Source organism: Dicentrarchus labrax, unplaced genomic scaffold (assembly GCF_905237075.1).
Source record: "Dicentrarchus labrax unplaced genomic scaffold, dlabrax2021, whole genome shotgun sequence".
In the NCBI taxonomy this organism is placed as follows: domain Eukaryota; kingdom Metazoa; phylum Chordata; class Actinopteri; family Moronidae; genus Dicentrarchus; species Dicentrarchus labrax.
In genome coordinates this window covers 378,206-405,952 of record NW_026136723.1, presented here as the reverse complement: position 1 = coordinate 405,952, position 27,747 = coordinate 378,206, and the positions used below count along the sequence as shown (strand labels likewise).

The 27,747-nt window shown below is 38.6% G+C and overlaps 2 protein-coding genes across 2 annotated transcripts; one reads left to right on the top strand and one right to left on the bottom strand.

Annotated features, from left to right (window-relative positions):
• Positions 1–1,876: 1,876 nt before the first annotated feature.
• Positions 1,877–12,054, bottom strand: si:ch211-171h4.5 (sialoadhesin). The gene is made up of 12 exons (XM_051389709.1): positions 11,912–12,054; positions 11,334–11,387; positions 10,974–11,167; positions 10,544–10,697; positions 10,288–10,445; positions 9,714–9,867; positions 7,705–7,841; positions 6,693–6,831; positions 5,877–5,973; positions 5,718–5,736; positions 3,167–3,244; positions 1,877–2,353 (listed from the first exon to the last, which is right to left on the bottom strand). The coding sequence occupies exons 2-12, from the start codon at positions 11,380–11,382 to the stop codon at positions 2,225–2,227; spliced, it is 1,308 nt and encodes a 435-aa protein (XP_051245669.1). The 5' UTR covers positions 11,383–11,387; positions 11,912–12,054; the 3' UTR covers positions 1,877–2,224.
• Positions 12,055–19,567: 7,513 nt separating this feature from the next.
• Positions 19,568–25,888, top strand: LOC127357490 (C3a anaphylatoxin chemotactic receptor-like). The gene is given in 4 exon segments (XM_051389721.1): positions 19,568–19,683; positions 22,280–22,454; positions 22,972–23,652; positions 23,654–25,888. Coding segments are annotated over 3 exon segments (1,062 nt in total). The 5' UTR covers positions 19,568–19,683; positions 22,280–22,286; the 3' UTR covers positions 23,867–25,888.
• The last annotated feature ends 1,859 nt before the right edge of the window (positions 25,889–27,747 follow it).

The window sequence follows — 27,747 nt, the reverse complement described above, 5'->3', positions numbered from 1 at the left end:
AATTTCTTCGGGATGTGGGAGTTTGGTGTTCTGTCTGAGGCCCCGACATGACTCTGATCTCATTCTGTTCCTCGGGGTTTGTGTCATCATCATATATGGACAGTTATGTTATGCAGCTGTAACTTTTTCCAACCAAAGCAGAAGTATGCTATGTTTTTCAGCCCCGTCTGTCTGCATTGTCTCTTTTTCCCCTTGTTGTTGGAGGGCTTTTATGGTCTTGGACGCACAGCTGGTGAATGATGTCAAAAATAGCCAAAAAGCTGCCGTCCCAGATGCCAGAAGCAGCATGTGGAAGGACACGGATGCCGCTTCAAAGCACATCAGGTGTTTTGTTACAACTGACAGTCGACTGTTATGGAGACACGGAAACAGCAATAACTCAGCAAGCAAAAAAAATAATATTGGAACAGTGTAAAAACAATTGCATCCAACATCACAATAAAAGATTACAATAATTTCAAAGCACCAGTGTGTAGGATTTAGTGGCATCTAGATGTTAAGTTGTAGATTACAACCATTTGAATACAGCTCATCCTTCCAAGTGTAAGAAACTACAGTGGCCACAAATATTTTGACAGTAGCTCAAAAGTTGAAAAATAATATCATCATAAGCCTGCATCTTTATGTGCACCAGTAAACACCAAGGATTGTATCTCACTCTGCAGATCAAAGCACTTGCAGGTTCAGGCTTTTTGATTTGGTTTCACTGGAAATCAACATCACAGAAGAAGTGACGTCGCCCGGTTGTGTGTCACATATAAAACCCTTTGAAGCAGCCTGACTGAAGTCATGTGTTGCAGCCAGTGGAAATGAAAGTACCTGCAATCTTTTTAACCTACTAACCTTTGGTGTCTTTACAATACTGCACGTCTTTGTTATATTGAAAACGTCAGCTCATTGTTAATGTCCTTTCCCATAAATGTCCATCTTAAACTCTCCGGCAAAGGAAAGCAGCCGAGCTTATTCACACTTAAAACTTTATTATGAATTCCAGTTTCTAGATAATATATTTATCAAACATCTGATGATGATTAACAGATTAGACAATAACAGTATGAAGCTACAGTGCAGGTTTTTCTTAATTTCCTTTTTTAATCATTAGTCACAGTTTGGGTTTCGGGATGCAGACACCCCCTCTGCACATCTAAGAGTAGGCTTAAGACGTTCCTCTTTGATAAAGCTTATCGTTAGGGCTTCCCATGATGCACTGCGCTCCTCCCCTCCCTCATATCCCATTAATGCACGCTACTAACTTCACTTGTTCCTCTGAGTTTTTGTGCTTTCCCGTCTCGCAGGTTCTCATGGATCCTGGTGGTGCTTGCTGACGTGTTCCTGCTTGACGCAGACTGATATTATTATTATTATTATTATCATTATTATTCATCATTCACCATTGGTACTGCTGTTATCATTATCATTTTTAGTCATATTTCCTCTGTTATGGGTGTTGCTGTTGTTACTGCAGTGTATCTTTGTCTTTCTCTCTCTAACACCAACTGGTTGAGGCAGACGGGCGCCCACGTAGATGGCCTCTGCCTCTTAAAAGGAAGTTCTTCCTTGTCGCCGTCGCCAAGTGCTTGCTCATGGTGGGAACAGTTGGGTCCAGACCTGCTCTATTTGAAAAGTGTCCTGAGATAACTTGTGTTATGAATTGGTGCTATGCAACACAACGTTTTATCGAACTGAAGAGAACAATAGGTTTGTGATTTCAGAGCTTCATAATTTGTGATACACACATATTCTGTTGGTAATCTGTTGCTGAAGTAGTTGTTGCCATTGTGCAGAACTAAGACACATTTTATAATGTATTCCTATGGAGTAACTCATAGTGACTAACAGCTGAATATAATATACAGAATCTTAAAAACTATAAGGATTTATATCAAATGCTCGGTGCCATTTTATTCAGAACAGCTTCAATTTCAATAACATGTACATTCATCCAGCGTAATACTGATACTTAACATGTACGAAGAACAATAAAACACACATTTCTATGATTTTTTAAAAAGAAAATCAAAACTTAATATAGCCTTATTAATGAGATTGAACTAAACATAAGCATGCCATGACTTTATAGACGCTTGAAACAAGTAGATAAAGAATATAGACATTTCCAGACATAAAATATAGTTATACTTAACTTTGAAGCTTTTATATATATATATATATATATATATATATATATATATATATATATATATATATATATATTTAGACCACTTTAATGAACATTTTCTCCTTTATCTCTACTTTGGCTGCCGTTGATGTTTGAAACTGGGTTGCGGGCCGATATTTGCAGGTTCTCATAGTTGGAAACATCAGGAGCGGGCATCGTTTTAGGCTGCTGGCGCTTGTTGGGGGAAAAAAAAACCTACATTAGAGTATTTTACACAGGAACACAGATAAATTATAACCAGCCATTTTCTCTGCCTGCCTGAGTTTACTCTGTTATGACCCCCTGTCTGTCTTTTGGACTCCTCTCTAGCCAGATCTCCTATTGGATACGTTTGCCTTCTCTTCCCTACCTCCCTGGTTTTGACTTCAGCCTGGTTTTGACCTTGACTTAACTTTAAAGTGTTGTTTTACCGGCCTGGACTCCAGAGTTGTTCTTTTTTGTGTTAAACCCAGATTTTAACTGAGCCTTTACATCTTGCAAGTAACTTTTATGGATACTTTAGCAGATTCTTGTTAATGGAAACATGTTCAGACATGAGCCAACATGTCCCAACCAGACCTTTTTTTTTTTTTTTAAATTCAGTGTGTTGACAAATTTGACCAGACATTTCCTGTATATTTGTATTTAGTTGTATTAGTTTTGTAAGCACACAATATCATTTTCATTTCCATTACTTTTCTAAGGTCGAGGTTTTATTTTTATTTCAGTTAACTAAAAAATGTTTTCACAAGTAGGTTTAGTTTAGATTTAGTAAACTATAATAACTTTTGGTCCCAACATGTCTGAACAAGAAAAACATCACCCTTTTCTTTCTGCTTCCTTTCCTACTTTTCACATCTATGTGCACAAAGTTTATTTATACAGCACTTATCTTAACAGTTAGTTAGTCAGATATCACGTGTGAAACCTAGTGCTGTCTTATTTTAACGATGGTAGAAAATATCATTTGATTGATCATTTCAGGATAATATTTATGTGAGCTGACACCTGGAGTTGTTCGTAGTCAGAGCTGACATTGCAGATCCTCAGATCAGTGTAGGTGTGTTCCCCCTTCAGCTCAAGCTGCTGAAAATGTGAAAAGAAAGAGAAAGATGTTATTAACCGAATCCATATATTCAACGTTACAAATAACTGTTGACTATAAGTTTAGGAAAGTTAAAGAAAACATGCTAAAAACAACTCTGACTGCACTAGATTCACATTTTATATTGAGATTATATTGGGCATATTCTCCACTCGAATATTTCAGGATCTGAGAGCAATATTAGAGAAGAATTGCACTGCGTAATGTCGACAGAGTGGCTTTACTCTGTGTAAAAAAGGAGGAAGTTAGAGCAAGCAAACCGATAATGTTGTGATGAGTGATTTACAGCTGTAGTGGCGGTTTAGTGGGCAGAAGGGGAAGAGGAAGACGAGCTGTTACTCATAAGCGTCGAATGTTTTATGCACAAACAGGAGAAACGCTTAATATCGTGTGTCTAACTCATAATGGTACAGAATCAATGCAAGTATCTGATCAGTGACGAATCCTTTCAATTCTGTCACGTAGCTTCAATTTAGCTCCACATCGACCAACTGCAACATATTATATTGTTATATTATTGAAGTATAATCAGTGTTGGGCAGTAACTCATTACTAGTAACTAGATTACTTTCCCCAGTAACTATAGTGTAACCAATTACCCATACATTTCAATGATAATATTACAGTTACCCTCCCAAACAATATTCAGTCCCAACATTACTAATTTAAAATCAAATAATCCAATCACATCCTTGGATTCATTTTTGTAGTCATGGTGGAAACTAGTTTGGACGGTAAAAGGTAGAAAAGTAATATAACTAGTAGTGTAACTAATTACTGATGGCAGGGAGTAATAAGTAAAGTAATAATATTACTTTTGAAAAGAGTAATGAGTAATACGTTATTATAATTGATGCATGTTGTAGCTATTTTAGATGTTTATTTGAACTATTTTTAGACTGTAACAATGCATCATATCTCATACTGATCATTTGTTTTATTATTATTATACTTAAAGTAAATAGTAACTTAAATAAATGTAGTGAAGTAGAAGCATCACAGAGCATAAAACTGAAACACTCAAAGTAAAAATACATCAAAGCAGACCTGTTAATGGAAGACGCTTTGACTTGTCAAAGCAGGAGAAGCACAGGTGTAACTAATAACACTGATGATGGCTTCGTTTCTATTCATTGTCCCATAAGTCATGTCAGTGAGTGAGCATGCACAATACCAGTCGACTGGAACTGACTCACCTATTTGGAATGCAGCCGTCATTAATGTTTAATTCCACCTGTACTTTTCCCGCTTTGATAAGGGTCTGTTGTACTTGAGTAAATATACTTTATTATCAGAAATATTACTGAAAAGTATAATTTATATTGATATAACTCTGACAGGGGTCATTCTGCCTCATTGTTGCTTTTACTTTTGATATTTAAAATACATGTTTCTGAAAATAATTTGATATTTATATTTTTATATATATTTTACTTTAATAAAATTAAATAAACATCATTGTTAATCTACAACGGCACAAAATTGAAAAACTCTGAATCAAAGATTGCATGTTGTTGACACAGGTACTGTACTTCAGTGGTTCTCAAACTGGGGGTTGCGAGGCCTTCTTAATGTTAAGGGGTGTAAGAAAAAAATATATAGTAGGCCAATATCTCAGCATTAAGTTACTTTTAAAGTATCTAAGATATGATTTTTGAAGACCTGAACCTGTCTCTGCATTAGAAAAGTACACTGTTTGGGTTCATTGTACAGTTCATTGTTTTTCTGTACTGTTATTGTAATGCATTGAATATAATCTAAAATAAATATCTATAAATCATGTCACTGAGTCAGGGGTCGTCACTTTACTGAGTGATTGGGGAACACTGCTGTAGTGTGATCATTACTTGAAGTAAAATAACTCAAAACAAATGGAACTAAAGAGTTGAACTTACTAAAAATGAACGTCTATACTCAAAAAAGTATTTTGTTTTTGCACCTTTATTATGTGTGTCAAGCAATGAGAAGTCACCTCAAACTAAAAGTACCTGTTAATGATGAATTTTAGTCTCTGATATATGAAGAAAACTTGTCGCATGAACTAAAAGTTTGGCACAAATAAATATTCATCCACTCACCAACTCAACTCTCATTTGTTAATCAGGCTTCCTGCATGTGATCCTTTCGTAATATAGTTACGTATATATATTGTGTTTATCTCACAGAGCGCACGCAGCATATCTATATTATTTTCCTTTTTAAGACGTTGTATACTTGCCCTGCAATCTTTGAAATGAAAGATGACGTATCACGTGTTTAGTCATTCTTCAGTCAAAAGGAAAGGACGAGGATGTACGCGAGACGAGACTATGACTAGACTGTGACGTGCCAAGGATGTCAAAACTCCTTTTCAGCTCTGTTGTATTAGTCCTGCACGGGGGGATCATTTCTCACACTGTCTCTTGTTTGGCTGCCTGTCAATTTGGCTGCGTAAGTGAAAAAAAATCTTCTTACCTTCAGCCTCCTGGAAAGGCTTGGCAGGAGAAGAAAAACAAACAGAGAAGGAATGTTACCCAGAGCTGAGATATAGATGAGTAAACACACAGAATGTCTAATAATTGCTTGGCGATGTCTCCAAAACTTGTGTGGATGAGGAACAAAGAGAATTCTTACTTTTGATACTTGTACATAGTCACAGCAACAGTGACGACATAGAGGACGAGCAGGGCCGCACATATAATGTAGGGAATCTGAAGTGAATCACTGATGTCTGAAAGAGTTGAAAGAACAGCCGACAGTCTTTTACCAGTTTTCACACAGATATCTTCAATCTGTGATGCATTTCTTATTTTGCAATCAAGTACTTTTTATTGCTGCATTCACTTTCTCTCAACTTCAGTTGTTTGCTTAAGTTTTCCATTTCCATCATTTCAAACTTTCTTTTTTCAGAGAATGTGAGTAATAGAGGCAAAAGTGCAAGTTCCCTCTTTACGTCAGGTTTATTCACCCAAATTGAACTGGTATTTATTTTTTCCCCTGTATTTAAGTTAATACATTCTTTTGTACATATCACTTTTATTAATTTATTTATTAATTTACCAGGGACAATGCACATTAATCAGCACTATAGTTACATTACACTTCAATGTTAGCTAATGAGTTAATTTTCATCCGTAGTCCACTGGAAGTTCTTCCTGTATTCATACACTGAGAGTACTTATAATTAAATATACTATATAAATCAAATTTAAAGCTTTTGCTGCGCTATATGTCAAAGCTTTAATAAAATCTGCCACCTCAGCCTCAAAAGCTGCTATATATTATACTTCACTACACATCATTTCACTCTACAGCTTCATCTCACCTTCCTTTACTTTCTAGCTTTACGCCACCTCACCGTAGTACATGTACACGAGTAAAGGCGCCACGGTGATGAAGCATTATAGCAGAGAGTAAATAATTCCTCTCTGTTACGACTCTAGGTGATACCTGTAGTGGGTTTGACCTCCAGAGCCACCGGTCTGGACCTCTCAGAGCCCCTCTCGGTTTGAGCTTCACACACATACACCCCGCTGTCCTCCCGATTGACCTTTAGGAACAGGGTATCTCCTTCACCTTTCTTAGTCAGCTGGGATGAGGAGAGGTGATAAATGTTCTGGTTAAAGTAAACCGAGGCCTCTGTGGTGTTTGGTACATACTTCCTACAGAATGCTACGATTTGATCTCGTATTGTAGTAAATCAAACTTAAAATTAAACTTACTTAAAAAACACCACATGGCCAAAACTATGTGGACATACTGCTCCTATAGCAACCTCCACTCTTTTGGTTTCACTCTTTCCTTGAGATTTTATAACCTGCCTGCAGTTGGCATTCAAGTTCACTCCAGAGGTGTTGGATGGGGTTGAGAACCTTCCATCTGCCTGTATTTTCAGATTTTACTGTGTTCGAGATGTTTCTAGGTGTCAACCTTTGGGCAGCGCTAAGGGTGTAAGTTTGGGACTACATCGGACAGGCTACATCGCTGTCTCCATCTCTCTCTCTCCTCTGCTTCCTGTCTGTGTCATGGATGCATAATGAGCTGCAGGTCTGCTTGTCAGTGTCTGTTTGACCGAGGACAGACAGAATGAAGAGTCCGCTCTGGCTGCATTCACACAAAATGCAGACTTATGGCACACTCCTGCAGGGTTGTGCGGAGGTGTTGGTGTGTTTCTTTCTTTGTTCTCCTCATTCGATCTCAAAGGGCGCTCTCTCCGTTCTGCTCGAACTTTGAATAGTGATTTTACAAACAGGAACGGACAAATCCTGCACATACCCAACTCAAACCGTGACAAATAGCTCCGGAATTAAAATAGATACAGAAAAGTATCTGAAGATCATTGTCCACATACTTTTGGCCACACACAATAGATAAAATAAATATTTCTGAATATTTTCTGAGTTTCTGAAAGATTAAAATAAATCTGTAAAAACTGAATAAAGTACAGTGAATTCTCTTTTACATTTCCAGAGTCGGTTGTGTACCAGGTGTACAGGCTCACGGGGGGGTTGGCATCACTCGAACACAAAAGGGTCACAATGCGCCCCTCAGAAACGGGACCAGACGGGCTGAGTGTCGCCATGGTGAATCTCGGAGCATCTGTGGGAAATAGTTTGACAATATAAATGTTGTACAGCAAGTACAAGTGGTTTTTTCCTCTCACTGCAACTACTGACACAGGTCAACTGCTGTTCATGGAAAGCACATTTACTCACTGTGATTCTATTCTTTACTTGACTATATTATTATGTACTGTTAAGGTAAGACTATTGAAATTCACAAGCTGCCCAGCTATATATATATATATATATATAGTATTTTCAAATGAGTTCCACCTTTACCAGCTGTGACATTAACATGATGAACACATTAATGCATCAATAATTATAATCCAAATATTTAATCTGCATTATTCTCAAATGTGACATTGTGCATAAAGAAGTAGAAGGAGTTTTTAACTGTTTATGAAACAGTCTTAACATAAACAGGTCAGCTTCCCCTTGAAATCAATGAAGCGAGGTGGTTGTAACACTCCTGATTTTGTCCACAGGGGGTCGCCAGAATCAACACAAACTGAAAGTTCCTTGTAGCTCATTTAAGTAACATTTTGAATGCAGGACTTTTACTTATAACAGCGTATTTCTACCTGGTGGTTTTCCTCAAGTAAAAGATCTGAGTACTTGTTCCTCGGCTATCACAAACGCAGCACCTGCCTGAAATACAGTAACAATGGCACCTTATGCCCCAGTGGTTCATTATACTTCCGTCAACACCAAGTTAAGACAAGTTCAGCTCTTCAAAGAGGTTAAAGAAATGTTTCTGTCTGTGTAAAAAAAAAAAAATCCCCTTCAGTCAGTGAGACACAGTCATGTTGAAACACGTCGACTGTAACCCCGAACTATGTTCTGCTGTGTCTAACACATTCATCCGCTTAATGGACGATAAATCAGCGTTAGCGCATTCTTCATAATGAAGGAGGCAGGAAGGAAGAAGTAGGGAAGGAAGAACTTGAGTCAGCCAGTAAATGAATGAATGAATCAATCATCAGTTCAGAGTAAAAAACAACCAGATTCCATTCACATTTGTTCTAAGGTATAGGTATAAGTATAAAAGGTCATAATGTTTCGTCAGTAATGCTTTCAGTGATCGCCACTGGACTCATTATTTTGTACAAATATTTTGTGATAATAATTGCATAATTCATGTGTCTAAGGCAGTGGTTCCCAAACCTTTCTGACGTCCCGTTAAATCGAAACAATGTCTATTTGTAAACCGTTAAGGCAACTTTAAGATTCTTTGAACTGAGGAGATACATCTTTCCATTTCTCCACAAACTATACCAACAGTCAAAATCAGCATGATTCTGTGTATTTTTGATTCTTTGCTATTCCATGAATCATTTTGTGACTCCTCACTCGTGGTGGAGAAAGTATTCGGATCTTTTACTGAAGTATTGCAAGTAAAAGTTCTGCATTCAAACTTAAGCAAAGTAAAAGTGGAATATTATCATTATTAGATTGTTAATACTGATGCATCAATATGTAAGTAGTGTTTTACTCTTGTAGTCCCAGCAGGTGAAGCTAGTTTATCTACTTTTATTTACTGGAGGTCTGGGTGACTGGAGGCCCCTCAAAAGAGTCACAAAATAAATGAAAAAAACAGTAAAAAAAAAACAGTTGAACAGTTGAGTTGAATGAATCCATCTGAGTGGTTTAGAGGGGAAGTCACTTTGGTGGGAAGCCAATGTTTTGTATCTCATGAGATCATCATGTGTTTTATGTAGAACTTGAATCTGAAAAGTAACCATTTTCTATATCAGTTTCAAACTCTCTCCTCCTCTTTTACCTCTTTTACGACTTGTTAAATAAGCTGTTTAAACAGATTTATTTCTTATTTCAACCAGCAGAGGTCACTGTCTTACTCTTCCCACCTCTGGATGGCTCATATTAATGCAGAGAGAGAGTGTCTCACAGAGGACGGTGGATGTCTGAGACGTTGCAGACGGCTTGCTGCTGCCCCCTTTTGTCAGCGGGTAGGAGACAGAACAGGTGATGTTCTGGTTGTGATGCTCGGCTGAGGCGCTGAAGGTCAGCGTGGACGTCAGGATCATCTGTCCATCCACGTTCTGCTTTTGCAAAAGAGAGAAGAAAACACCAACATAAATTACTGAAATGTTCATAAAATAAAACAGCAAATAAATCCTTTTGGAAGATTAAACAGTGACAAAAGGCAGCTAAGGAAATAATGAAAATAAACTTGAATCTTTATAAAAGGGATAATAATTTATTAAAAAATCTGACTATTACTGAACTTGCTCTTTCCTCAGTTCTATTGTTGTCCATTCAAAACACACAACAAACCACTTTGCATGCTGTTTCATTACACTGTTATTTATTTAATTATTAAACCTGAAAATGCACAGATGTCTCAGTAAATGATTTTAAAACATTTACTACATTTGTGACCTCGAGGCCACAGATAGGATGGGGAAGTCGTAACAGACAGACACATGAATGAATGAATGAATGAACGAAAGATACATCACCTGATGAATTTCTTTCTCCTCCTGCCTGGAGTTGTCTTGGGGGAGCCAGGTGAGGGAGGGGGGCAGGATGGAGCAGGGCATTGGGACTGAACACCGCACCTTCACCTGGGCTCCCTCTGACACCGGACTCTCCAATGTCAGCAGGGGGGGAGACGGGTCTGTCGAGGAGGAAACAGAAATGAAGAAGAGATAATCGCTCACTCACTCACTCAACAAAGTTTCATTGCAATCCATCCCACAGTTCAGTCGTTCCTACCTTGGCGAACGTTGATGTTGACTCCATTAGGGAAAGTGTACTTAAGGGTGTCCAAACATTCCAGCCTAAAGAAGTAAACATCGCTGTAGTTCTGCAGGAAGTTGTGGAAGCTCGTGGTGCAGTTCTTCTTCGTTAAGTCCCCGAATATTGTTCCCTAAAAGAGCAATGAGTACAAAACTTTAATTTTAAATTCCTGTGAAGAGCAGAAGTTTCAGAAGATACTAATTATTTATAAGCTTAATTTTAGGTTTTATTTTAAGCTCTTGTGGATCTTTAGAAGATTATGGCTTCTAATATTATTATGTTGTTAGAAAAGGAAGCCACTCTGAGTCACTAACCACACGGCCGCTTTACGTATGATCAAGTTGCTTAAGCATTGATGTAAATGATGCTCATGAGTTTTGCATCACCAAACAAAGAGACAACCTACTTGTATGTTGCTAGTGGCGGTGATGATAGGACCACTAAGACTTCCTTTCCTCCAAACACCTTTATTTGAGCAGTTGAGGACACGTTTTTCCATCTCGTCTGGGACCTCGAAACCACATGGGACTGTGACACAAGACCCACTGATGCCCACAATGCTTTTGGGCAGCATCACATTCCAGGTTTTACAAAAGACACCTGGAGGGGCCCAAATACAAATCAAACAATGGCACACATTCACACATTCACTCAACCTCATTTGAATAATTTACTAAAACCAGACTGAAAAAGGAAGCTTTCTTTTCAGTGTAAAAAACACAAATCATACTTCCACATTCATGTGTGAAATCAGGGAACTACCGACCTTGCATCAGAGCAATGAGCAAAGCAACAACCGTCAGAACAACACCCATCTCGGCTGGATGAGACGAAGATTTTAAATCCAACGAACAATTCGACATTTAAACAACAAGACAAAAGAGAGAGAGAGAGAGAGAGAGAGAGAGAGAGAGAGAGAGAGAGAAAACTAAAGAATTACATTATTTAAATGCACAAAAGAAAATTAGTTTTGCTTTGATGCCAGAAATCACAATTTATTTACTCAGACAATGAATCAAAGACAAATAAATCACGAGAAGCAAGTAAAATGTAACATACAGCAAGATATTTAGCTGTTATCTAATATCATTTATAACAAAAACACTTGTGTTTTGCCCTAAAGCCAATTCTAAGAAGTGAAAAAAGTCATACTAAGATTACTATGTGAGAAAAATGTACAACTTATTTTCAACATCTTGATTTAGTCAACATACATTAACATTCATCATAAGGAAAAACCTAAAGTTAAAGACAAGAAAAAACCTAATTCACACTTTTTACTGATACAGAAACAGTTTCTTAGACTGAGTTACAACTACACACACATTCATGCGGTAACTTTACCTGTCGAATGATTATGAGCAGATCATCCGAGGTTGACTTCTATGTGTCCGTACAGTGAAAGAGGAATAAATGTTTGAACAAGGAAGCGATGGAGTTTGTGTTTGTGTCAAAGCAGTGAGACTTTGAGTCTGTGGTGAAATCTTCACTGTGGGTGTCGAAAATGATTGAGTTAATTTGTCTAATGAACGTGGTGAATGGAAGCATTCTGCAATGGATGATTCACCCAAACTATATTTTCTAACCTTTAATGGCGACTACAGATCACCCAGGTTTAAACTGCAGATGTTTCTTTTATTCTAATAGTGTAAATAGGTGTTAAAACGATGTATGTATGTGTATTCTGAAAGTTAAGTAGCCATAGCAGCTATACTCAGTCACAGTAGTGCTTTGAGCTAAATGTTCACATCAGCATGCCAACATGCTCACAGTGACAATGCTGACATGTTGATGTTCAGCAGGAATAATGTTGATCATGTTCACTGTGAGAAGTGGAGAATCGGCTGTAAAGACACAACCACAAACATCTAAACACCAATAGGATATCATTTAATTCATACTGAGGGAAATATAAAGAATGCAGATTATCAATAATGTGCAAACCAAATGTACCTAACCACCCCCAAAAAACAACGAGTTACAATATTACTCACATCCTTGGATTCATTTTTGTAATCGTGGAGGAAACTAGTTTGGAAGATGGAAATGTTTATATTCAGCAGCTGGAAATATATCACGTTACTTTAATTTCAACAAATAAAATTTGGATTTTAATCGTCATAAGTCTGAATTTTGGGACACAATTACCAATTTTTTGGGAAAAGTAATATAACTAGTAGTGTCACTAATTACTTTTGGCAGGGGGTAATAAGTAAAGTAATACAATTACTTTTGAGAAGAGTAATTAGTAATAAGTAATCAATTACTTTTTTTAGTAACTAGCCCAACACTGCTGGTTAACGGTGAAATACACACTGTGCCAAATGCAGTCGACACCCACCTCATGCACTTACCGCTGTAAAATAACATAAAATAGAAATACTCAAGTGAAAGTAAAATTATAATTTTACTTTAATGCAGTAACTGAATAAATGTATTTAGTTACATTCAACCACTTGCAGCTAATAAAACAATAATAACAATTAGAAAGTCTGCACAACTGTTTTCTCCTGAATATCTGTCTCTGAGATTTCTTCCTTAATCCAAATACAATGAAGGTGAGTTAGATTAAGTTTTGTAAATCTGTATCTTTGTACACACACAGAACTCACTGCCAACAGTTTTTGTGTCAGAAACTAAACTCTCTAAAGAAAAGTGCAAAATGATGAAGAGACGATCTGAGAATGATTTAACAAGGTTTTAAAATCTGAGGACAACTTCTCTTTAAGCCACCAGGGGTAGCACAAGTAGGTGAGTCAGATATACACACACACACACACACACACACACACACACACACACACACACACACACATTCTAAAAAAATCCACACTGGCACACACACATTTGAGCCACCAGAGTGTGGCAATTGGGAGACAAACTGATGACTGGAAATCAGTATATTTGTGTGCACGAGCCCAATAAATGTCTGTACTTAGAGTTTTGGTGACGCACATTTCTCTAAACTGAGTTCACTTTTTCAACAGTCACAGTGTGAACTCAACTGGATCACTTTCCATTGATTTCACAGTCAGTGAGTGAGTGTGTGTGGAGAATGGGGTTGTGAGCAGAAAATGAACTATTTGGCTGATTGTAGTGCGATTGTTATGTGAGTGTAGAAAACATCTTAAGTACAGGTAAAGAAATAAAACAGAAAATAAAATATTTGGAGTAAGATAATTACTTGAATGCATGAAACACACACACACACACACACACACACACACACACACGACACACAGGACTGTGGCCTTTTCTTAAATATGTGTTTAAAGGAAATCTGAATTGCTGTGTGTTTCGTTGAATGGCTCCTCTCTGTGTGACGAGGATATTTCTGTCGTGACCTTCTGCGACATCAGGATTTCAGGAGCCGATTGGCCGAGGGGACAACGAAAGGACAAAGTGTTTGCACATTGTAACATTTCTCAAAGTCAAAGGAAAGAAGGAAGAAAAACAAATAAAATGATTACAAATGAATGAGTGGAGCCAGAGGACAGGAAGCAGTAGTTTTTCTCATTTGTCCATTAAGAAGTTAAAGATTAAAGAAGATTAAACACCCACAAAACATTAAAAACCATCAACAAAAGCAAATACTTCCATCAAATAACACAACAGGTGCTCAAACGATTGTATTCTTTCAATCACTCATTACATTAATCATTCATTTGTGCTGTATGCCTGTGCCATTTGTTGAATCCATTAAAGTAAGTGCTAAACAAATGCAAGCGAACCTCCTGTTCATCTGCATCATCTTACACTTTTAAGATGCCCTGTTGAAATACTGTAAATACATATTCACCGACAATTCCTAAGAACTCTTAATTGTATTCTTGTGTGCAGTTCGTTAACATGTCAGACCTACAGTGAGCACCTAGACCGGACAAAATCAGACATTCATTATTAACACAACACAAAACTGCACAGTCCTGTTAATCTATACAATCTTCAGTACTTGGACACACGTTCTCTTCCACCTCACATCTTACGTCGTGCGCCTTGGATACAAATGTTTGGCGTACCTCATCCACCACCGTCTCTAGCAGGAACCTCAATGGGCTTGATTTCTCAGTGTTTCAATGATCTGTTGTTTCAAAAAGGCTCATCGGCTGTTTCAGTGTAGCTGTTGAGCATTCAAAAAGACACAAATTGTGTAAATGGCGTGGTCCACAACAGACAGATGTTGTGCTAATTGTGTTTTTGGAACTGGAAAAAGGATGTCAGTATTGTAAAAAGCTGCAGTGTTACATCAGAGGACTGAGTTGCATCAGCGACTCTGCTGCTCTTTTGTGGTCTTTTTGGTCATTACTTTCTATTACTGGAAGCCTAAACTGAGCAGAAGAAAACCCTGTTTACCGTAAACAGCAATGAGATCATGAGGCGTGGGAACATAAAATGAAGCTGATGTTAAATCACTTTATTTTGTGTAGTTCAAAGTCCGAGATCCAGCACGATGGTTTTCCTTGGAATAACGAAGATTATCTGAAGTTATTTGTTTGGTAACACGAGGTCACCGACCCTCTTTAGAGGAATTTGATTGGCCGAGGAAACTGAGGGGGAATGTTAATGTCTGATTAACAAAAAGATGGTCATCCACTAAACTGTGTGTTTATGCGTGCGTGTGTGTGTGTGTGTGTGTGTGTGTGTGTTTTAACTTCAAGGACAGAAAGACAAAGTGAGTGTGGTTGTGAGAGAAAAAGAGAAGCAGGCAGACAGGAAAACACACATGACCTAAAAAGAGGGAGGGAAAGAGGAAGGGTCTATGTTTGTCTGTATATGTGTGTGTGTGTGTGTGTGTGTGTGTGTGTGTGTGTGTGTGTGTGTGTGTGTGTGTGTGTGTGTGTCTATGGGGGGGGGGGAACCACACACGTCTCGCTTTTAGCAATAAAACCACTTGAACTAACACACACACACGTCATGAAGATGTGTCTCCACTTCTGTCTGTGACCACTGAGGCTGCAGCAGCTGACCCCAGTGCTGTGATATCAGTTAAACATCTGCAGGTAAGACATCAGGACATTTTCTGATTCTCTGTCACACATTCATATTTCACACTTATGCCTAAAAATATCACGGCAGCTGTGTCGTTCTGAGTTTGACCTTTTGTCCCAGAAGTGATGTTCATATAGCAGTAAAGAGTTTTGCCGTTTGAAGCATTCATTGCTTGGATTATGTTCATTTTTGTTTTTGTTCTGTTTTGGGAAAAGCTTTGTGATTTGGGTCAAATGTGATCTTCTTACATACTGTTACAGGTACAGTGATTAAACATTCTGGCCCTCAGAATAGTGACGTAGCCAGAAACAAATAGAAATGCAGTATCATGTGGGAGAAGAGTTGTGGAAAGGAGTTTGTAATTGAAGTTTAATGTTGTGTTTTTCGGCTTCTTCCAATAATTTACTGCATTCATTTCCATTGTTTTTGGCTTGTGAGCATTTGTAACCAACGAGACCATGACGTTCCCTTCTCAGATTGTTAAAGTTACAGTTTTTAGTGGCCTGAAAAGTTCAAACTCTTTCTATAATTTAGAAAACAAAACAGAAAAATAAGCAAAGTTTTTTAAATCTGAGAGAACAGACCAAACTTTATGGAGCAGAAATATTTTTCAGGGGACCAATAAAGTATTCCTTAGTGATCGTACACAAACCCATAAATGGAGCGAAGCCTGCGAGCTAGTTCGGTGAGTCAACTCGAGCTGCGCTGATTACACACATGACATGGCTCACTCCATTATCACTAACCAAGCGCTCCCTTCCAATCTGCACAATTTGCCAGCTCTCCCTCTGCTCTGTCTGTAAGCACCACCACCACCCCAGCATCCACCTGTAGGCTCCGGCTAGGGGTTTAAGGTATTTTGCTCATGAGGTCGGAGCCTAGACGGCAAAATCTTAATATGCTATACTGCTTTAATAAACATTTCAAACGTGAGTTGGCTGACTGAACATACACATATACAACCCTGTGCATCTAATGGCCACAACCAAATGTCCAAAATAATACTGCAAGATGTATCGAAACAAAATGTAACATGCTAACACTTACCGCATAAGACCAAAAGTCATCTTGTTGGTTACAATACAATTTAGATGACTGTATTTTAACATGTAAGAACTTTAGCCCAGTGTTAACTTCTGGCTTGTTGTCGCTGTGAAAACATTAAAATAGTTCAGTTCAGGAAGTCTTTATTGGGCTGAGGTTATTCCTTCTTTCTACCACTACAAAGACTGAAGCTGCTGTGTTGATTCAGACTGTTTCAGGTCAGTGTGACTGGAAACAATGACATTTCATCAGCATCTCAGAATTTGTAGATTTTCAGATTTTCTATTCAATAAGCCTTTGACATGAACACTTTTTCATAATTTTACTTGTGATATTTCGCTGTAATTCTGTTTACTTGTAGGTTATTGTTCAACTGCTTTCAAAATAGTTAGTGTAATGTTTAATTAGATTATCACCACAGCATGCTTACATATGAGGGGTTGTATTAATCTTGTTCTCACAGTGTTTGGAGGTTTGTGGTTGCTGCAGATGGAGCAGACTTGGAGTCCAAAAGGTTGTGACTGTGGTATTATGATGCACTTCCTCTCAGCGTTCCCAGCGCGTGTTGTTGATAGATGTGTCAGGGTTTCTGAGTTGTGTCATTTTTAAACATCTGCTTCATGTTAACAAATGTCCATTTAATGTAAGAACAGCAACAGCAGTGAGCCAGTGTCTACTCAGCTCTCTGGATTAAGGATTAAGACCCACTTAAAAATGAGATACTGCATCTCAAGGGGCGATCCTATCCTTTCAATACCTTTGCATTCATTGAAATCTTTACGTTTGTTGGGCAGCTGTTTATGGGAATAATCCTCCGGCTGACAGAAAGTGAAGTGGAACTGACAACAAGTGGAACAACCAGCACCAGTTACCTGTAGGAACTCACTGATTGTTGGTAAATGATAACTTGGACCATAAAACAGAAACAGCTAAACATTTTACTCAGTTTTAAAGCTTTTTTTAAGACTTATGTGGTGATCTTCTAGTGAGCAGTTTACAGTATGCCACGCAGGGGCACGTTCAGAGGGGGGGCGCCTGAAATCTGATTGGCCACCCCATTATCCTTATCTTTACCGCCACACCACCACAGTGTGCCACGTTTAAAAGATAAAGAGCTGAACAGAGCTGTTACTGAACAGAACGCTGATGCAACTTCCCAATTAACAGCTCAGGAACATTATTATATATTAAGTAGTGTGAATCATTTTCATTTCATTGTGAAATATTAAATTGTCGGAGGGCCTTAAGTCGAGTATCACAGCATTATTCAATGTTTTTATGGTTATGTTTGAACCAAAATTAACCTTTACCCCTAACACTAACCAAAGTATTTTGTGGCTCTGCGTTGAGACTCAGGCGGACACTTGGACCATTTGTAGCGGTTTTTAAATTAGAAACGTGCTTTCTATGCATCCACATGCACGTCCCCTTGCTACCTAAAAGTAGTTCTGCATATACAACTGGCGCCTAAACCCACCACAGACAAGAGTCACACCCACAGGCCTGCACTTTGTTCGTCCACAGTCCACCCCAACCACTTCCCTGCAACTCCAGTGTGCTAAATATGTTGATTCAACAAACACAGAACACAATGGCAGCGATTATGTTGTCACCACGATGAAGTTCTGTAAAGCCATTTAGTAATATAGGAAATGTAATTTTGATAGGAGACAGGGTTGAAAGGAAATGTCAGCTGAGTTCAAAATTCAAATAAACTTCATGTGTTCGTGTGAACTTCGAACAAAAATATATATTTTTTTTAAACGCAGACACTCACTTGCCTCAGTTACACGGGTACATTTCTGCTGGGAAATTCCCACCAAGTATGACATTAAAATGAAATAATAGAAGGTTTTGAAATGCACCTGCACTAAGAACTTCTTGCATTGAGCTTGTGCAGCAGTCTTATCAGATCGTTTACCCTCTGAAACTGATGAACATGGTCTCTAGAAGAAAGAAATTCAGAGAAATGTCGCCTCAAATGACAAACAAGAGATACGTGTGCCATAAGAGTCTTGAATTCAAAGAATTATATTCTGCTCTCACAAACAACTCTTTCTCTATAATTTTATTTTATTTCACCCCTTAACTTAATTCAAAGTTGGAACGGCCCCTGACTGTTTCAGACCTGTATCAGCTCATTCTTTTAGAAGCTATTTGATATTTACATTACACCAAATACCAAATTAAGCCTTGTGTCGTGTTAGCTGACAGATCTGTTCAGTTTACTCAAGTACATTGCATTTGTACTCCATTTTATTTAAGAATATAATGTACTTTTTACTCATTTAACAGTTGCTAACTTGACATAAATTACTACTACATTCGTTCCTATAAAAGCTGCTCCGTGGTGCCTGAAACCAAAAAACCCACTTCCCACTGCAAAGAAATGACCCAGATGAAGACATCACATAGACACACACACAGAGACTTCCACTGATAGACAAAGTTATCGAACTGAATGGATCATTGTTTTCCTGAGAGTGAGGGAGGTAGCCCAACTGAAGAGTGTAGTTATGCTTTAAAGGAGCAGCATGTAGGATTTATTGGCATCCAGCAACATTGCAACCAACTGAAAACCACTCACCTTCCAAGTGTGAAGGAGACACTACTGTGGCTGCAGACTCTTATCTAGAACCAGTGTTTGGTTTGTCTGTTCTGGGCCACTGCAGAAACATGGTGGTTCAACATAATTTTTTACTTATCATCAGGTGATTATACACTAATAAAAACATACACATTGGACCTCAAAGTAAATGATCGGACTATTTCTTCCATCGCAGCTGGAAACAAAAAAACATCTGGAAAACCTTGTAAGACCCTTCTCGGCTTGCTGCATCCATTCTGTGTTTAGTGTTTCTCCTGCCCTCAATAATAGCACCAGCTGCTACAATAAATGGGGCTGAGGATGTTTTTTTTCTTTTTTTTTCTTTTTCACTTTTGAGGTTTAGCAGCACTGTTGCTGCACTTCTTCATTTCCTCTTTTGAGGGCAGGAGCCTTTCCTTTATAAATGTCAGAAACCACTTCTGTTCTTGTCTTGACTTGTCTTCCCTTTGAAGCTCAGCTGTATTTGCTAACACTGGTAAGATCTCATTTAATTAATGACATATCAGTCCCTTTATAACAGAGTTTATATATCTCGTTTGACCAACTGAGGCTTTCTCTGCACCACACTTCACTGGCCTCTTGCTGGTTTGATGACCACAGTCGGATGTTAAATGTCATTATGTGTCTGTAGATCTGATATGTCTCTAATCTGTGGCCACCGATCACACAGTCAGCTGTCTACTTCACTGTACTGACTCATTATTCCTACCAATACAGTTCTGTGCAGACATATGTCAGCTACTAAACCTGATGATGCACCGTTGAACTATTTAGCCTTTTCAGCCTTCATCAGCTCCCCAGCTGACTTTTACCTGGTTGTTTATTCATCTATTTTAATCATGGAATATTCCCCAAATATGTTTTTTTTGCAATAATGTATTTTTTTTTAGGAAATATTTGACAGTATTAGTCCAAGACAAAAAAGATTAGATATGAGCATGAAACATTTTTTGGTTATTTTCCTTTTTACATCAAGTGAAGGATCATCTTATCTCATTAAATGTAAGATCATAATTTGAATCTCTGTAGATTTAGAGATACAGCTCAAGGTGGCTTGATTTGCTAGTCTCTGTCAAAAGCAACCTCAACACTGTTGGTAAATAATAGCAAGCTAATCATTGATACTGTGCATCGACACATCAGCTGGAGTTTGTTCAGTTGTGAAGATGTCTGAAGTTGGCAACTAAGAGCAGGATTGCTGAGACGCTTGCATCTCTTATCCTCGTGTAGGGAATCCCATAGGCTGAGCTGCAGATTTTCTCCTTGATAGTTTGTATTTAAGGCAGCAGAGGATCTAACAGGAACTGAATTATAAACCAATGAATGAACTTTAATTTATCAATGGATTGTTTTGGAAGACTGGTAGAAAGAGCATTACAGTAGTCTAATATACTTAAACTAAACGCATGAATACGTTTTTCTGCATCTAGTTGAGATTGGAACGACCCGCAATATTTCTTAAATAAAAGAAAGCTGCTCTTTTTAAAAATCTCCTTTGGTGGACCTTAAATGTGGCTTTTCCTCTTGCTTCCAGAGTTTGAGAAAACACTCTCACCACAAGATTAATTTAGTAGCTGTTGTATTGTGCTTGGTCATATTATTTCCATTTCTTACTGAGCACTTGAAGGACTTGTGTGTATTGGACACAGCATCTGACAAAGCAATCTCACCTTAAAGTCCACTGGTAACCTTGAACATATAACAGATACTTTGTATTATATAAATAAAACTGCACTGCATTAGTTAAATAAATATAAAAAATATAGTTAAGTCCGTAAACACACTTCTTTGGGACACACAGAGATGAAACTGATATTAATCTTTGGATCTACTTTATTTAGGGCCTGTGATGTTAACATAGACGTGTTGCATAAGCAGATGTGAGGTTTTATTAATTTCAACCTTCACATGCTGGTTGAAAATTATTCAAATGGCCCCTCAGTTGTCTCCATTGCAACAGAGGTAACAGGTACATTTAATTGTAGCACAGTGTGAACTTTTAACTCACACATGCACATAGTTGTATTTTAATGCATCACCTTGTATTCATGCAGTCGGTGACCAGTAAACAGACACGTTGGCATCTTCTCAGACACTGACCCACAATGACTCAGCTGGGTACATCTGACTTGTCCACACACTCATGTTCATTTATACAGCCCCTTGTCTATTTTCATAGCATCATATGAAGATTGAGGCTCGTGATCAGAAACTTTTACTCCTTAAAGAGCCACTGAACCCATTTTTTAAAGCTTGTGACTCTCTTATATTGTTTTTCCTTAAACCCGACTGTCGGGTAGTGGAGTTTAGTTTCTTGCCTGTCACAGTCCAAGACGTCATGGGTGTTAGTCTGTAAAAGAGGAAGTAACATAAACTGCATTTATAACATAGACACCATGAACCAGCATTTAGTCTCTTCATCACTGTGTAGAACAATGACAGAAAACTTCTTCATAGTCCACTGACTAATCAGTATTTTACCACATATCCTGACGGTTGTTCACCTGTCTGGCTCACAGATGGGGTCAGATGCACTTCTGGGGGGTTCTGTTCATGCTAGAATAAAAAAATATTTGAATCCCTTCTACAGGAAAAAAGAACACATTGACTGGCACATTAATTAATAACTTATGTGCACATATTCTCCACTTAAATCAACAATTTGTGTCCTCCAACCATTTAAATTATTGCTTCAAATTTGTAGCATTAGCTTCCATATTTTAATATTGATCATTGAAAATCTAACTGTGCTGCTCGAGTTTGATGCAGATTTATTCAGCCTTTGGACTGAGATACAGTACGTGAATATACTTTGGGGATTTGGCTGTTAAACACAATGCTATCTTTGGCATTCCTTAAAATTATTCATAAAACATTGCTCATGTTTGTTAATTTGTGCTCAAACGTTATTTGGGAGAAAAACTAGATAATTGAAGGGAACGAATGACTAAACTGTGCACAATCCAAAGTTTTACCCATTGTCAGGCTCCACTCTGACCATCATATGACAAGTTTTCATGCAATATACAAAAGTAATCTGTTTTGATGTTCGCGTATTCTCTGTCTTCCAGTCACGCAATGTTTCCCAATGCGTCTCTTCGCATCTCTTCCAAGAAAGAGGAGGCAACCACAGTGGACATTGACGCCATCATGGACAACGTCTCCATCGTCCTCTACACGCTGACCGTTGTGCTCGGCATCACGGGGAACTCAGTGGTGATCTGGGTGGCTGGATTCAAGCTCAAGGTGGATATACAGAGTATAATGGGCTGCAAATTCTTTCTTTGGAAGGAATACATGATTCTCTAAAGCTCATTGTCCTTTTAATTGCTTTGTATTGTTACCTACTATTACTGATTAACAACATTTATACCAAACCACTAAAAACCACACTATATATTATATTATATATATTATATTTCAATATTTTATATTATTTTGATACAGTTCCAGTCTTCCATCACAACCTATAACAATACAAAATAAAACTCTTGAGAGTGTCACTCTTATTAAAACTCCATGTACACAGATACAACAGCTTAAAAGATGTGCTGCGCCTAATTATGGTTGCTAAGCTATGATTGAAGCTGTTCGGGGGATAAACTGTGGTTGCACTACTGTTTTTTAGCCCTAACTTTTATGGTTTCTATATGTATGTATTAGAGTAAAATAGTAAAAATTCCCCTGAAATTCTTCTTTCCTTCTTGTTTATTCACTTCTCTCTTTCTCCTTCTGTTTTCTTCTCTTCTTTCTTCCTCCTCAGCCAAAGGTCACCAACGTGTGGCTGGTGAATCTGGCCATAGCCGACCTGATCTTCTGCTTCACACGGGTTTTCTCCCTCACGAAGAAGCTCTTCTTCGACCACTGGCCCTTTGGCATCTTCCTCTGCAAGTTCAACGGCTTCTTCAAATATGCCAACATGTTCTGCTCTGTGTTCCTGTTGGCTGTGATCAGTTTGGACCGAGCGCTCTGCATCTGGCAGCCCGTCTTCACCAAGCGTCGACGCACCCTGTGGGCCGCGAGGGTGGTGGCTGCCTGCGTCTGGGTCGTTGCGATCATCTTCAGTACTCCGTACTTCATCTACCGCCAAGTGTACCTGGGGAAGAACAACCTGAGTAAATGCTCTCTGGACGTGAAGGAGGCGGCGCAGGGGGACAACACCGCAAAACTGGCTCTCTACTCCATCCGCTTCCTGTGTGGCTTCTTGTTGCCCTTCATGGTCATCCTCATCTGCTACATCCTGGCCGGGGTTGGTATTCGGCGCACCCGTCTGTCCGGGAAGTCTCGCCCCCTACGTATATTAGCATCGTTAGTCGTGGCATTCTTCCTGTGCTGGGCGCCGTACCACTGCCTCCTACTGGTGAAGATGGTGGATAGTAAGAACATAGTGGTGAAGATCTGGCACCCTATAGCATCGGGCATCGCCTACTTTAACAGCTGTGTGAAACCCGCTGTTGTACTTCTGCATGGGGCTGGACGTGCGGGGGCGGTTCAGGCAGAGTCTGGCGGGGGTGTACAAGAGAGCTCTGGCGGACGACGTGGACGGACAGACGACCCAGTCCAACGAACGCTCTCTGGATGACAGCACTGTGTCGAAACCCAGTACGGTTGCGGCTGCAGGAAGGAGTCAGACAGCAGTGGATGTAGCTAAAGTTTGAGCCTCTCTCTGATTTTAGTGAACACATCTGTGAGCATTTAAGAGCCACACTGGTGTTTTTTTTTATGTTTTAACTCATCAAAGTCACAGTGAAATGATTGGGCGGCTCAAAATCATTCAGGTAACTCTTTCACACCCTTGAGATTGTAAGGTGTTAGATGAATATGCTGTTGTGCATTGCACCTACTGATACATATATTGCGTGTTCATATTCATAAACAAATTCATAGCAATAGTTCCAGTGGTGGCAGACTGGGGGAAGTACAGTGGGAGGTAGTAAAAGGTTAAACTGGTTTCTCTCATCTGAGGTGTGAAATTTCCATGTGGTGCGAATGTTGATGAGATCTGAAAGTTGCTTGAGATGCATATTATATCGCAATAGCATCACACATATCAAGATGTGGGTCAAAGTTTATTGGTAATGCAGTTGCAGAAAGGGAAGGGGTAAAACTTCTTTAAGCAGCCAAGTTGAGATGGGGTCTAAGAGACAGGTTAATGGCTTTAATGAAATAACTGAAGTTGGTAGGTGAAGGTCAGTGGGAGAAAAGCAGTCTGAGGTTGTACAGCTGTCGTTTTAAGATAAATCGGTACCTTTTGAGGGCAGGAGGTGATGAGTTTAGTCTTTAATAGTTATTATTTAATCATTAAAGAAGCTCAGTAGAGCTGTTACTCTGGATGTTCTTTGTGCTTTAAGACGTCTTGCCAGACTACACGGGATTCTTCCAGCTTAGTGGAACGCCATTTCCTTTCAAATGTTTGTGCTTTTTGCTTTAATTCGGGGTTTTAGGGATTATACCATTGGGGGCTTTGTTTTATCATCTTTTTAAGAGGGGTGAGTAAGTTATCATTTGCAGTGAGCTTGCAGCACTATCAGCAACTCTATCTTAGACGTTTGTACCTAATTGGCAAAGACATGTAAAACCACTGGTATGGTCCTTGAAGAGGTGAGACAATATTTTTTTCATCCACAAGCTATGCAAGTTACTAAGTGTTTCTGGAGATATTTATTCAATGTGGTTTTGTTGTATGTTTCTCTTTATTTGTCCAAACTGATCTGATCTCGCAGCGAAGAGACTGATTGAATAAATGTTCTCAAACTGGTACGTGTTGATATACTGGGATCAGAGTCACAAGTCTTTATGTTTCATGTGATTGAAGTCACAGATGAAAAGTGGAACTGTGATAAGTCTGGAGGAAGAGCGAGAAAGGCAGAGGGAAGTGAGACTATTAAAAGGAACGCCTGTAATGTCTTAAGTCATGACACTGTCTGGTGTTCAGGGTTCAAACTGAAGGATAGAAGAATCAAAACTGAACAGTAACAACTCCATTTCAAATAATCTGTCACTTGGTTTCTATGCTTATTTTCGGTTTCTACCATCAGAAATGCTCAAAAGGGTTTTGACAGCTATGACTGTAACTGTAACGTCAGTACAGAAGTGGGAACAGAGTTTTATGGCACACATGGATAATAAAATGAAGCCTATAAGCTGGTCAACTAGTGCAATGAACATCATTTCTTAGCAACCGGCTCATATAACACAGCTGCTGCTTTGTAGATTACATACACAGCAGTAGGATTCACGTTTGTGCAATCAGACTGTTTATCTTGGATCACAGTTCTGGTAAAAAAGTAGGTTTTATGGTATTTTTGTTCAGCTGTGTTCTGTAGCAGCAGCGTCATGTTAAATGTTGATGTAAGCTCACAGTCTTTGATTTAAAATCCACTGCAATGAAGGATAGTAAGCTTTGTTCTACTACTTCTGTTTTCTGTAACATTTCTGTAACATTTCTATAACACAATAATATATCTTTGTAAATACTATTATTACATTATATTGTATTGTAAAACAAAATAAAAGCTTTTCAAGTTGTGAGAAATTACAGTTGTGTTAAACTTTTTAATTATGCAAAGGTTCGTCAACACCACTGCCAAAAGCTATAACTAATGTACCAGTGTTGGTGAATATCGAAGAGTGTTATCTGTGTGAAAGACTCATAAATAAAGATTTGTCTATGACTATTGGACAGTTTCACACCTGATTTACGTCAAAGACCATGTTCAGACCAACCTTTGCACAATAAATGCACAATCCACCAGAACTACGATACACAGCCCTGTCTAGAGCCAGCGCTTGGTTTGTCCGTTCTGGGCTGCTGTTCAACATGATGGCCTCCATGGAAGGCAACCTGTGGAGTGAATACTGAATATTATATCATTCTATTCCATTTCTGCCAATAGCTCCTCCTAAATTTTACACACTAAACTCAAACTGGTCTTTTACTCAAACTGGACCCCTTGGATTGTATTTCATTCTCTCACTGGTACGTTAAATAACATGCAGCCACCTGCCCTGTTTAAACGCTGTATACAGATATCCGGGATCATTAGTGGCAAGGTCATAATATTAAAAACTTTACAAAAAGACCAAATTTTCAAGTTTTTTAAAGTCTTTTCTGACTGAGGCTCAACTTATCTAATGACATAATTCCTGCCTCCAGAGAAGCTCAGCCTTCTAACCAACACCTGTAAAATGAGGATAAACTTTTATAAAAATAATCCCCCAACATATGGTAATATCAGGCTTTGGTTTATCCTAGTTCTGCCTCTGTAAAGCTGAAAGCTTTGAGACAATATAAAAAGACAGATAAAAAGGGAAAAGAGGATGTGACCTTTCTCTTTATAGCTGGACCTGATACAAGATATTGTGAAACCACAATTCAAAACACTTCGCTGCAGACGTACTGATAACATCGGAGACATCTCTAAACCACTCTCTACCTTTAGGGGGGGTCCCTGCGATCAGGTGGTTAGTGTGAGGGGGGAAGCAGAATCCTCATTTCGGTATCACAATGGATGGTTTAGGTTTGTTTGGATTTTCTACTTGCATTGAAACAGACATCAGAGAGCTTGGACTGACAGATGACAAACCATACCGCTATCAGATACACTGCACATGCACACACTGCCACCTGTGTATGAATGAGTAGATTACAGCTTCTATACATGGCAACACACACATTCACACCTCCAGTCTACAACTCAATTCAGACATGACTAGAGAGAACTCAGAGCACACCTCCACTAAGGCTGCACAATCCAATACACTTGTGTTCTAATGGCTAAATAATTATTCATATTTTTAGCTGCAGCTTCACAATATACATGGGTACACGGAGGATGTTTGTGTTTTTGTTTCATTTAGATGAGTGCAGCTGTTTTTGAGCACTTAAAAACATGACTGTCTCCTTGTTAGACGTAATAGGGAGACATATTAAAACAAAAGAATTCCAAAACGTCAAACATCCCGTGAAATGACGAAATCAGTGATTGTCTTTGTGTCTATAGAGCTACAGTCAGTAGTTAGAGACAGGGACAGACTTGCGCACATTTGAAACCAGCACATTGACCTTTACATACAATAGGCTTAATTGAAGCTCAACAATGTAACAAAGTACACAGGAAAGATCAGCCTGCCAGGGCTCAAGAAGTAAAAGTCCTCCTTGTTTTTGTTTTTTAAACCTTCGTGATGGTTCGATCATTTCAAACAACTCCTGAATGGTCAAGAAACTCTCAGCTGATTTACCCTAAACTGGCTCAACTTTAGCATTTTTAAACCTTTCTATGCAAATATCCTTACACCTGAGACTACTGATTACTGATTCATCTTTGGTTGCAATGCTTTCCTCTGGATCATATTTTAAATGAATAATAATAAAAATGAGAAGTAAATAAAAAATAAGACAAGAAAAAATAAGCTGTATTTTGGCCGGGCCTCTGGGGATGAAGTCGCTGCCAGGGGACCGGTGGATTAATCCAGCTTTCTCTGTTTCTGAACTTACTTTTTATTTGTTTGTTTCCTCTTGGCTGTCCTTGCTTTCTCC

Coding starts and splice junctions, on each gene's coding strand:
- si:ch211-171h4.5 (XM_051389709.1), bottom strand. CDS start 11,382: ATGGGTGTTGTTCTGACGGTTGTTGCTTTGCTCATTGCTCTGATGCAA. Junction 9,868..10,287: donor AGGAGAAAGAAATTCATCAG/GTGATGTATCTT, acceptor TTGCAAAAGCAG/AACGTGGATGGACAGATGAT. Junction 5,974..6,692: donor GGAGGTCAAACCCACTACAG/GTATCACCTAGA, acceptor CAACTCTTTCAG/ACATCAGTGATTCACTTCAG.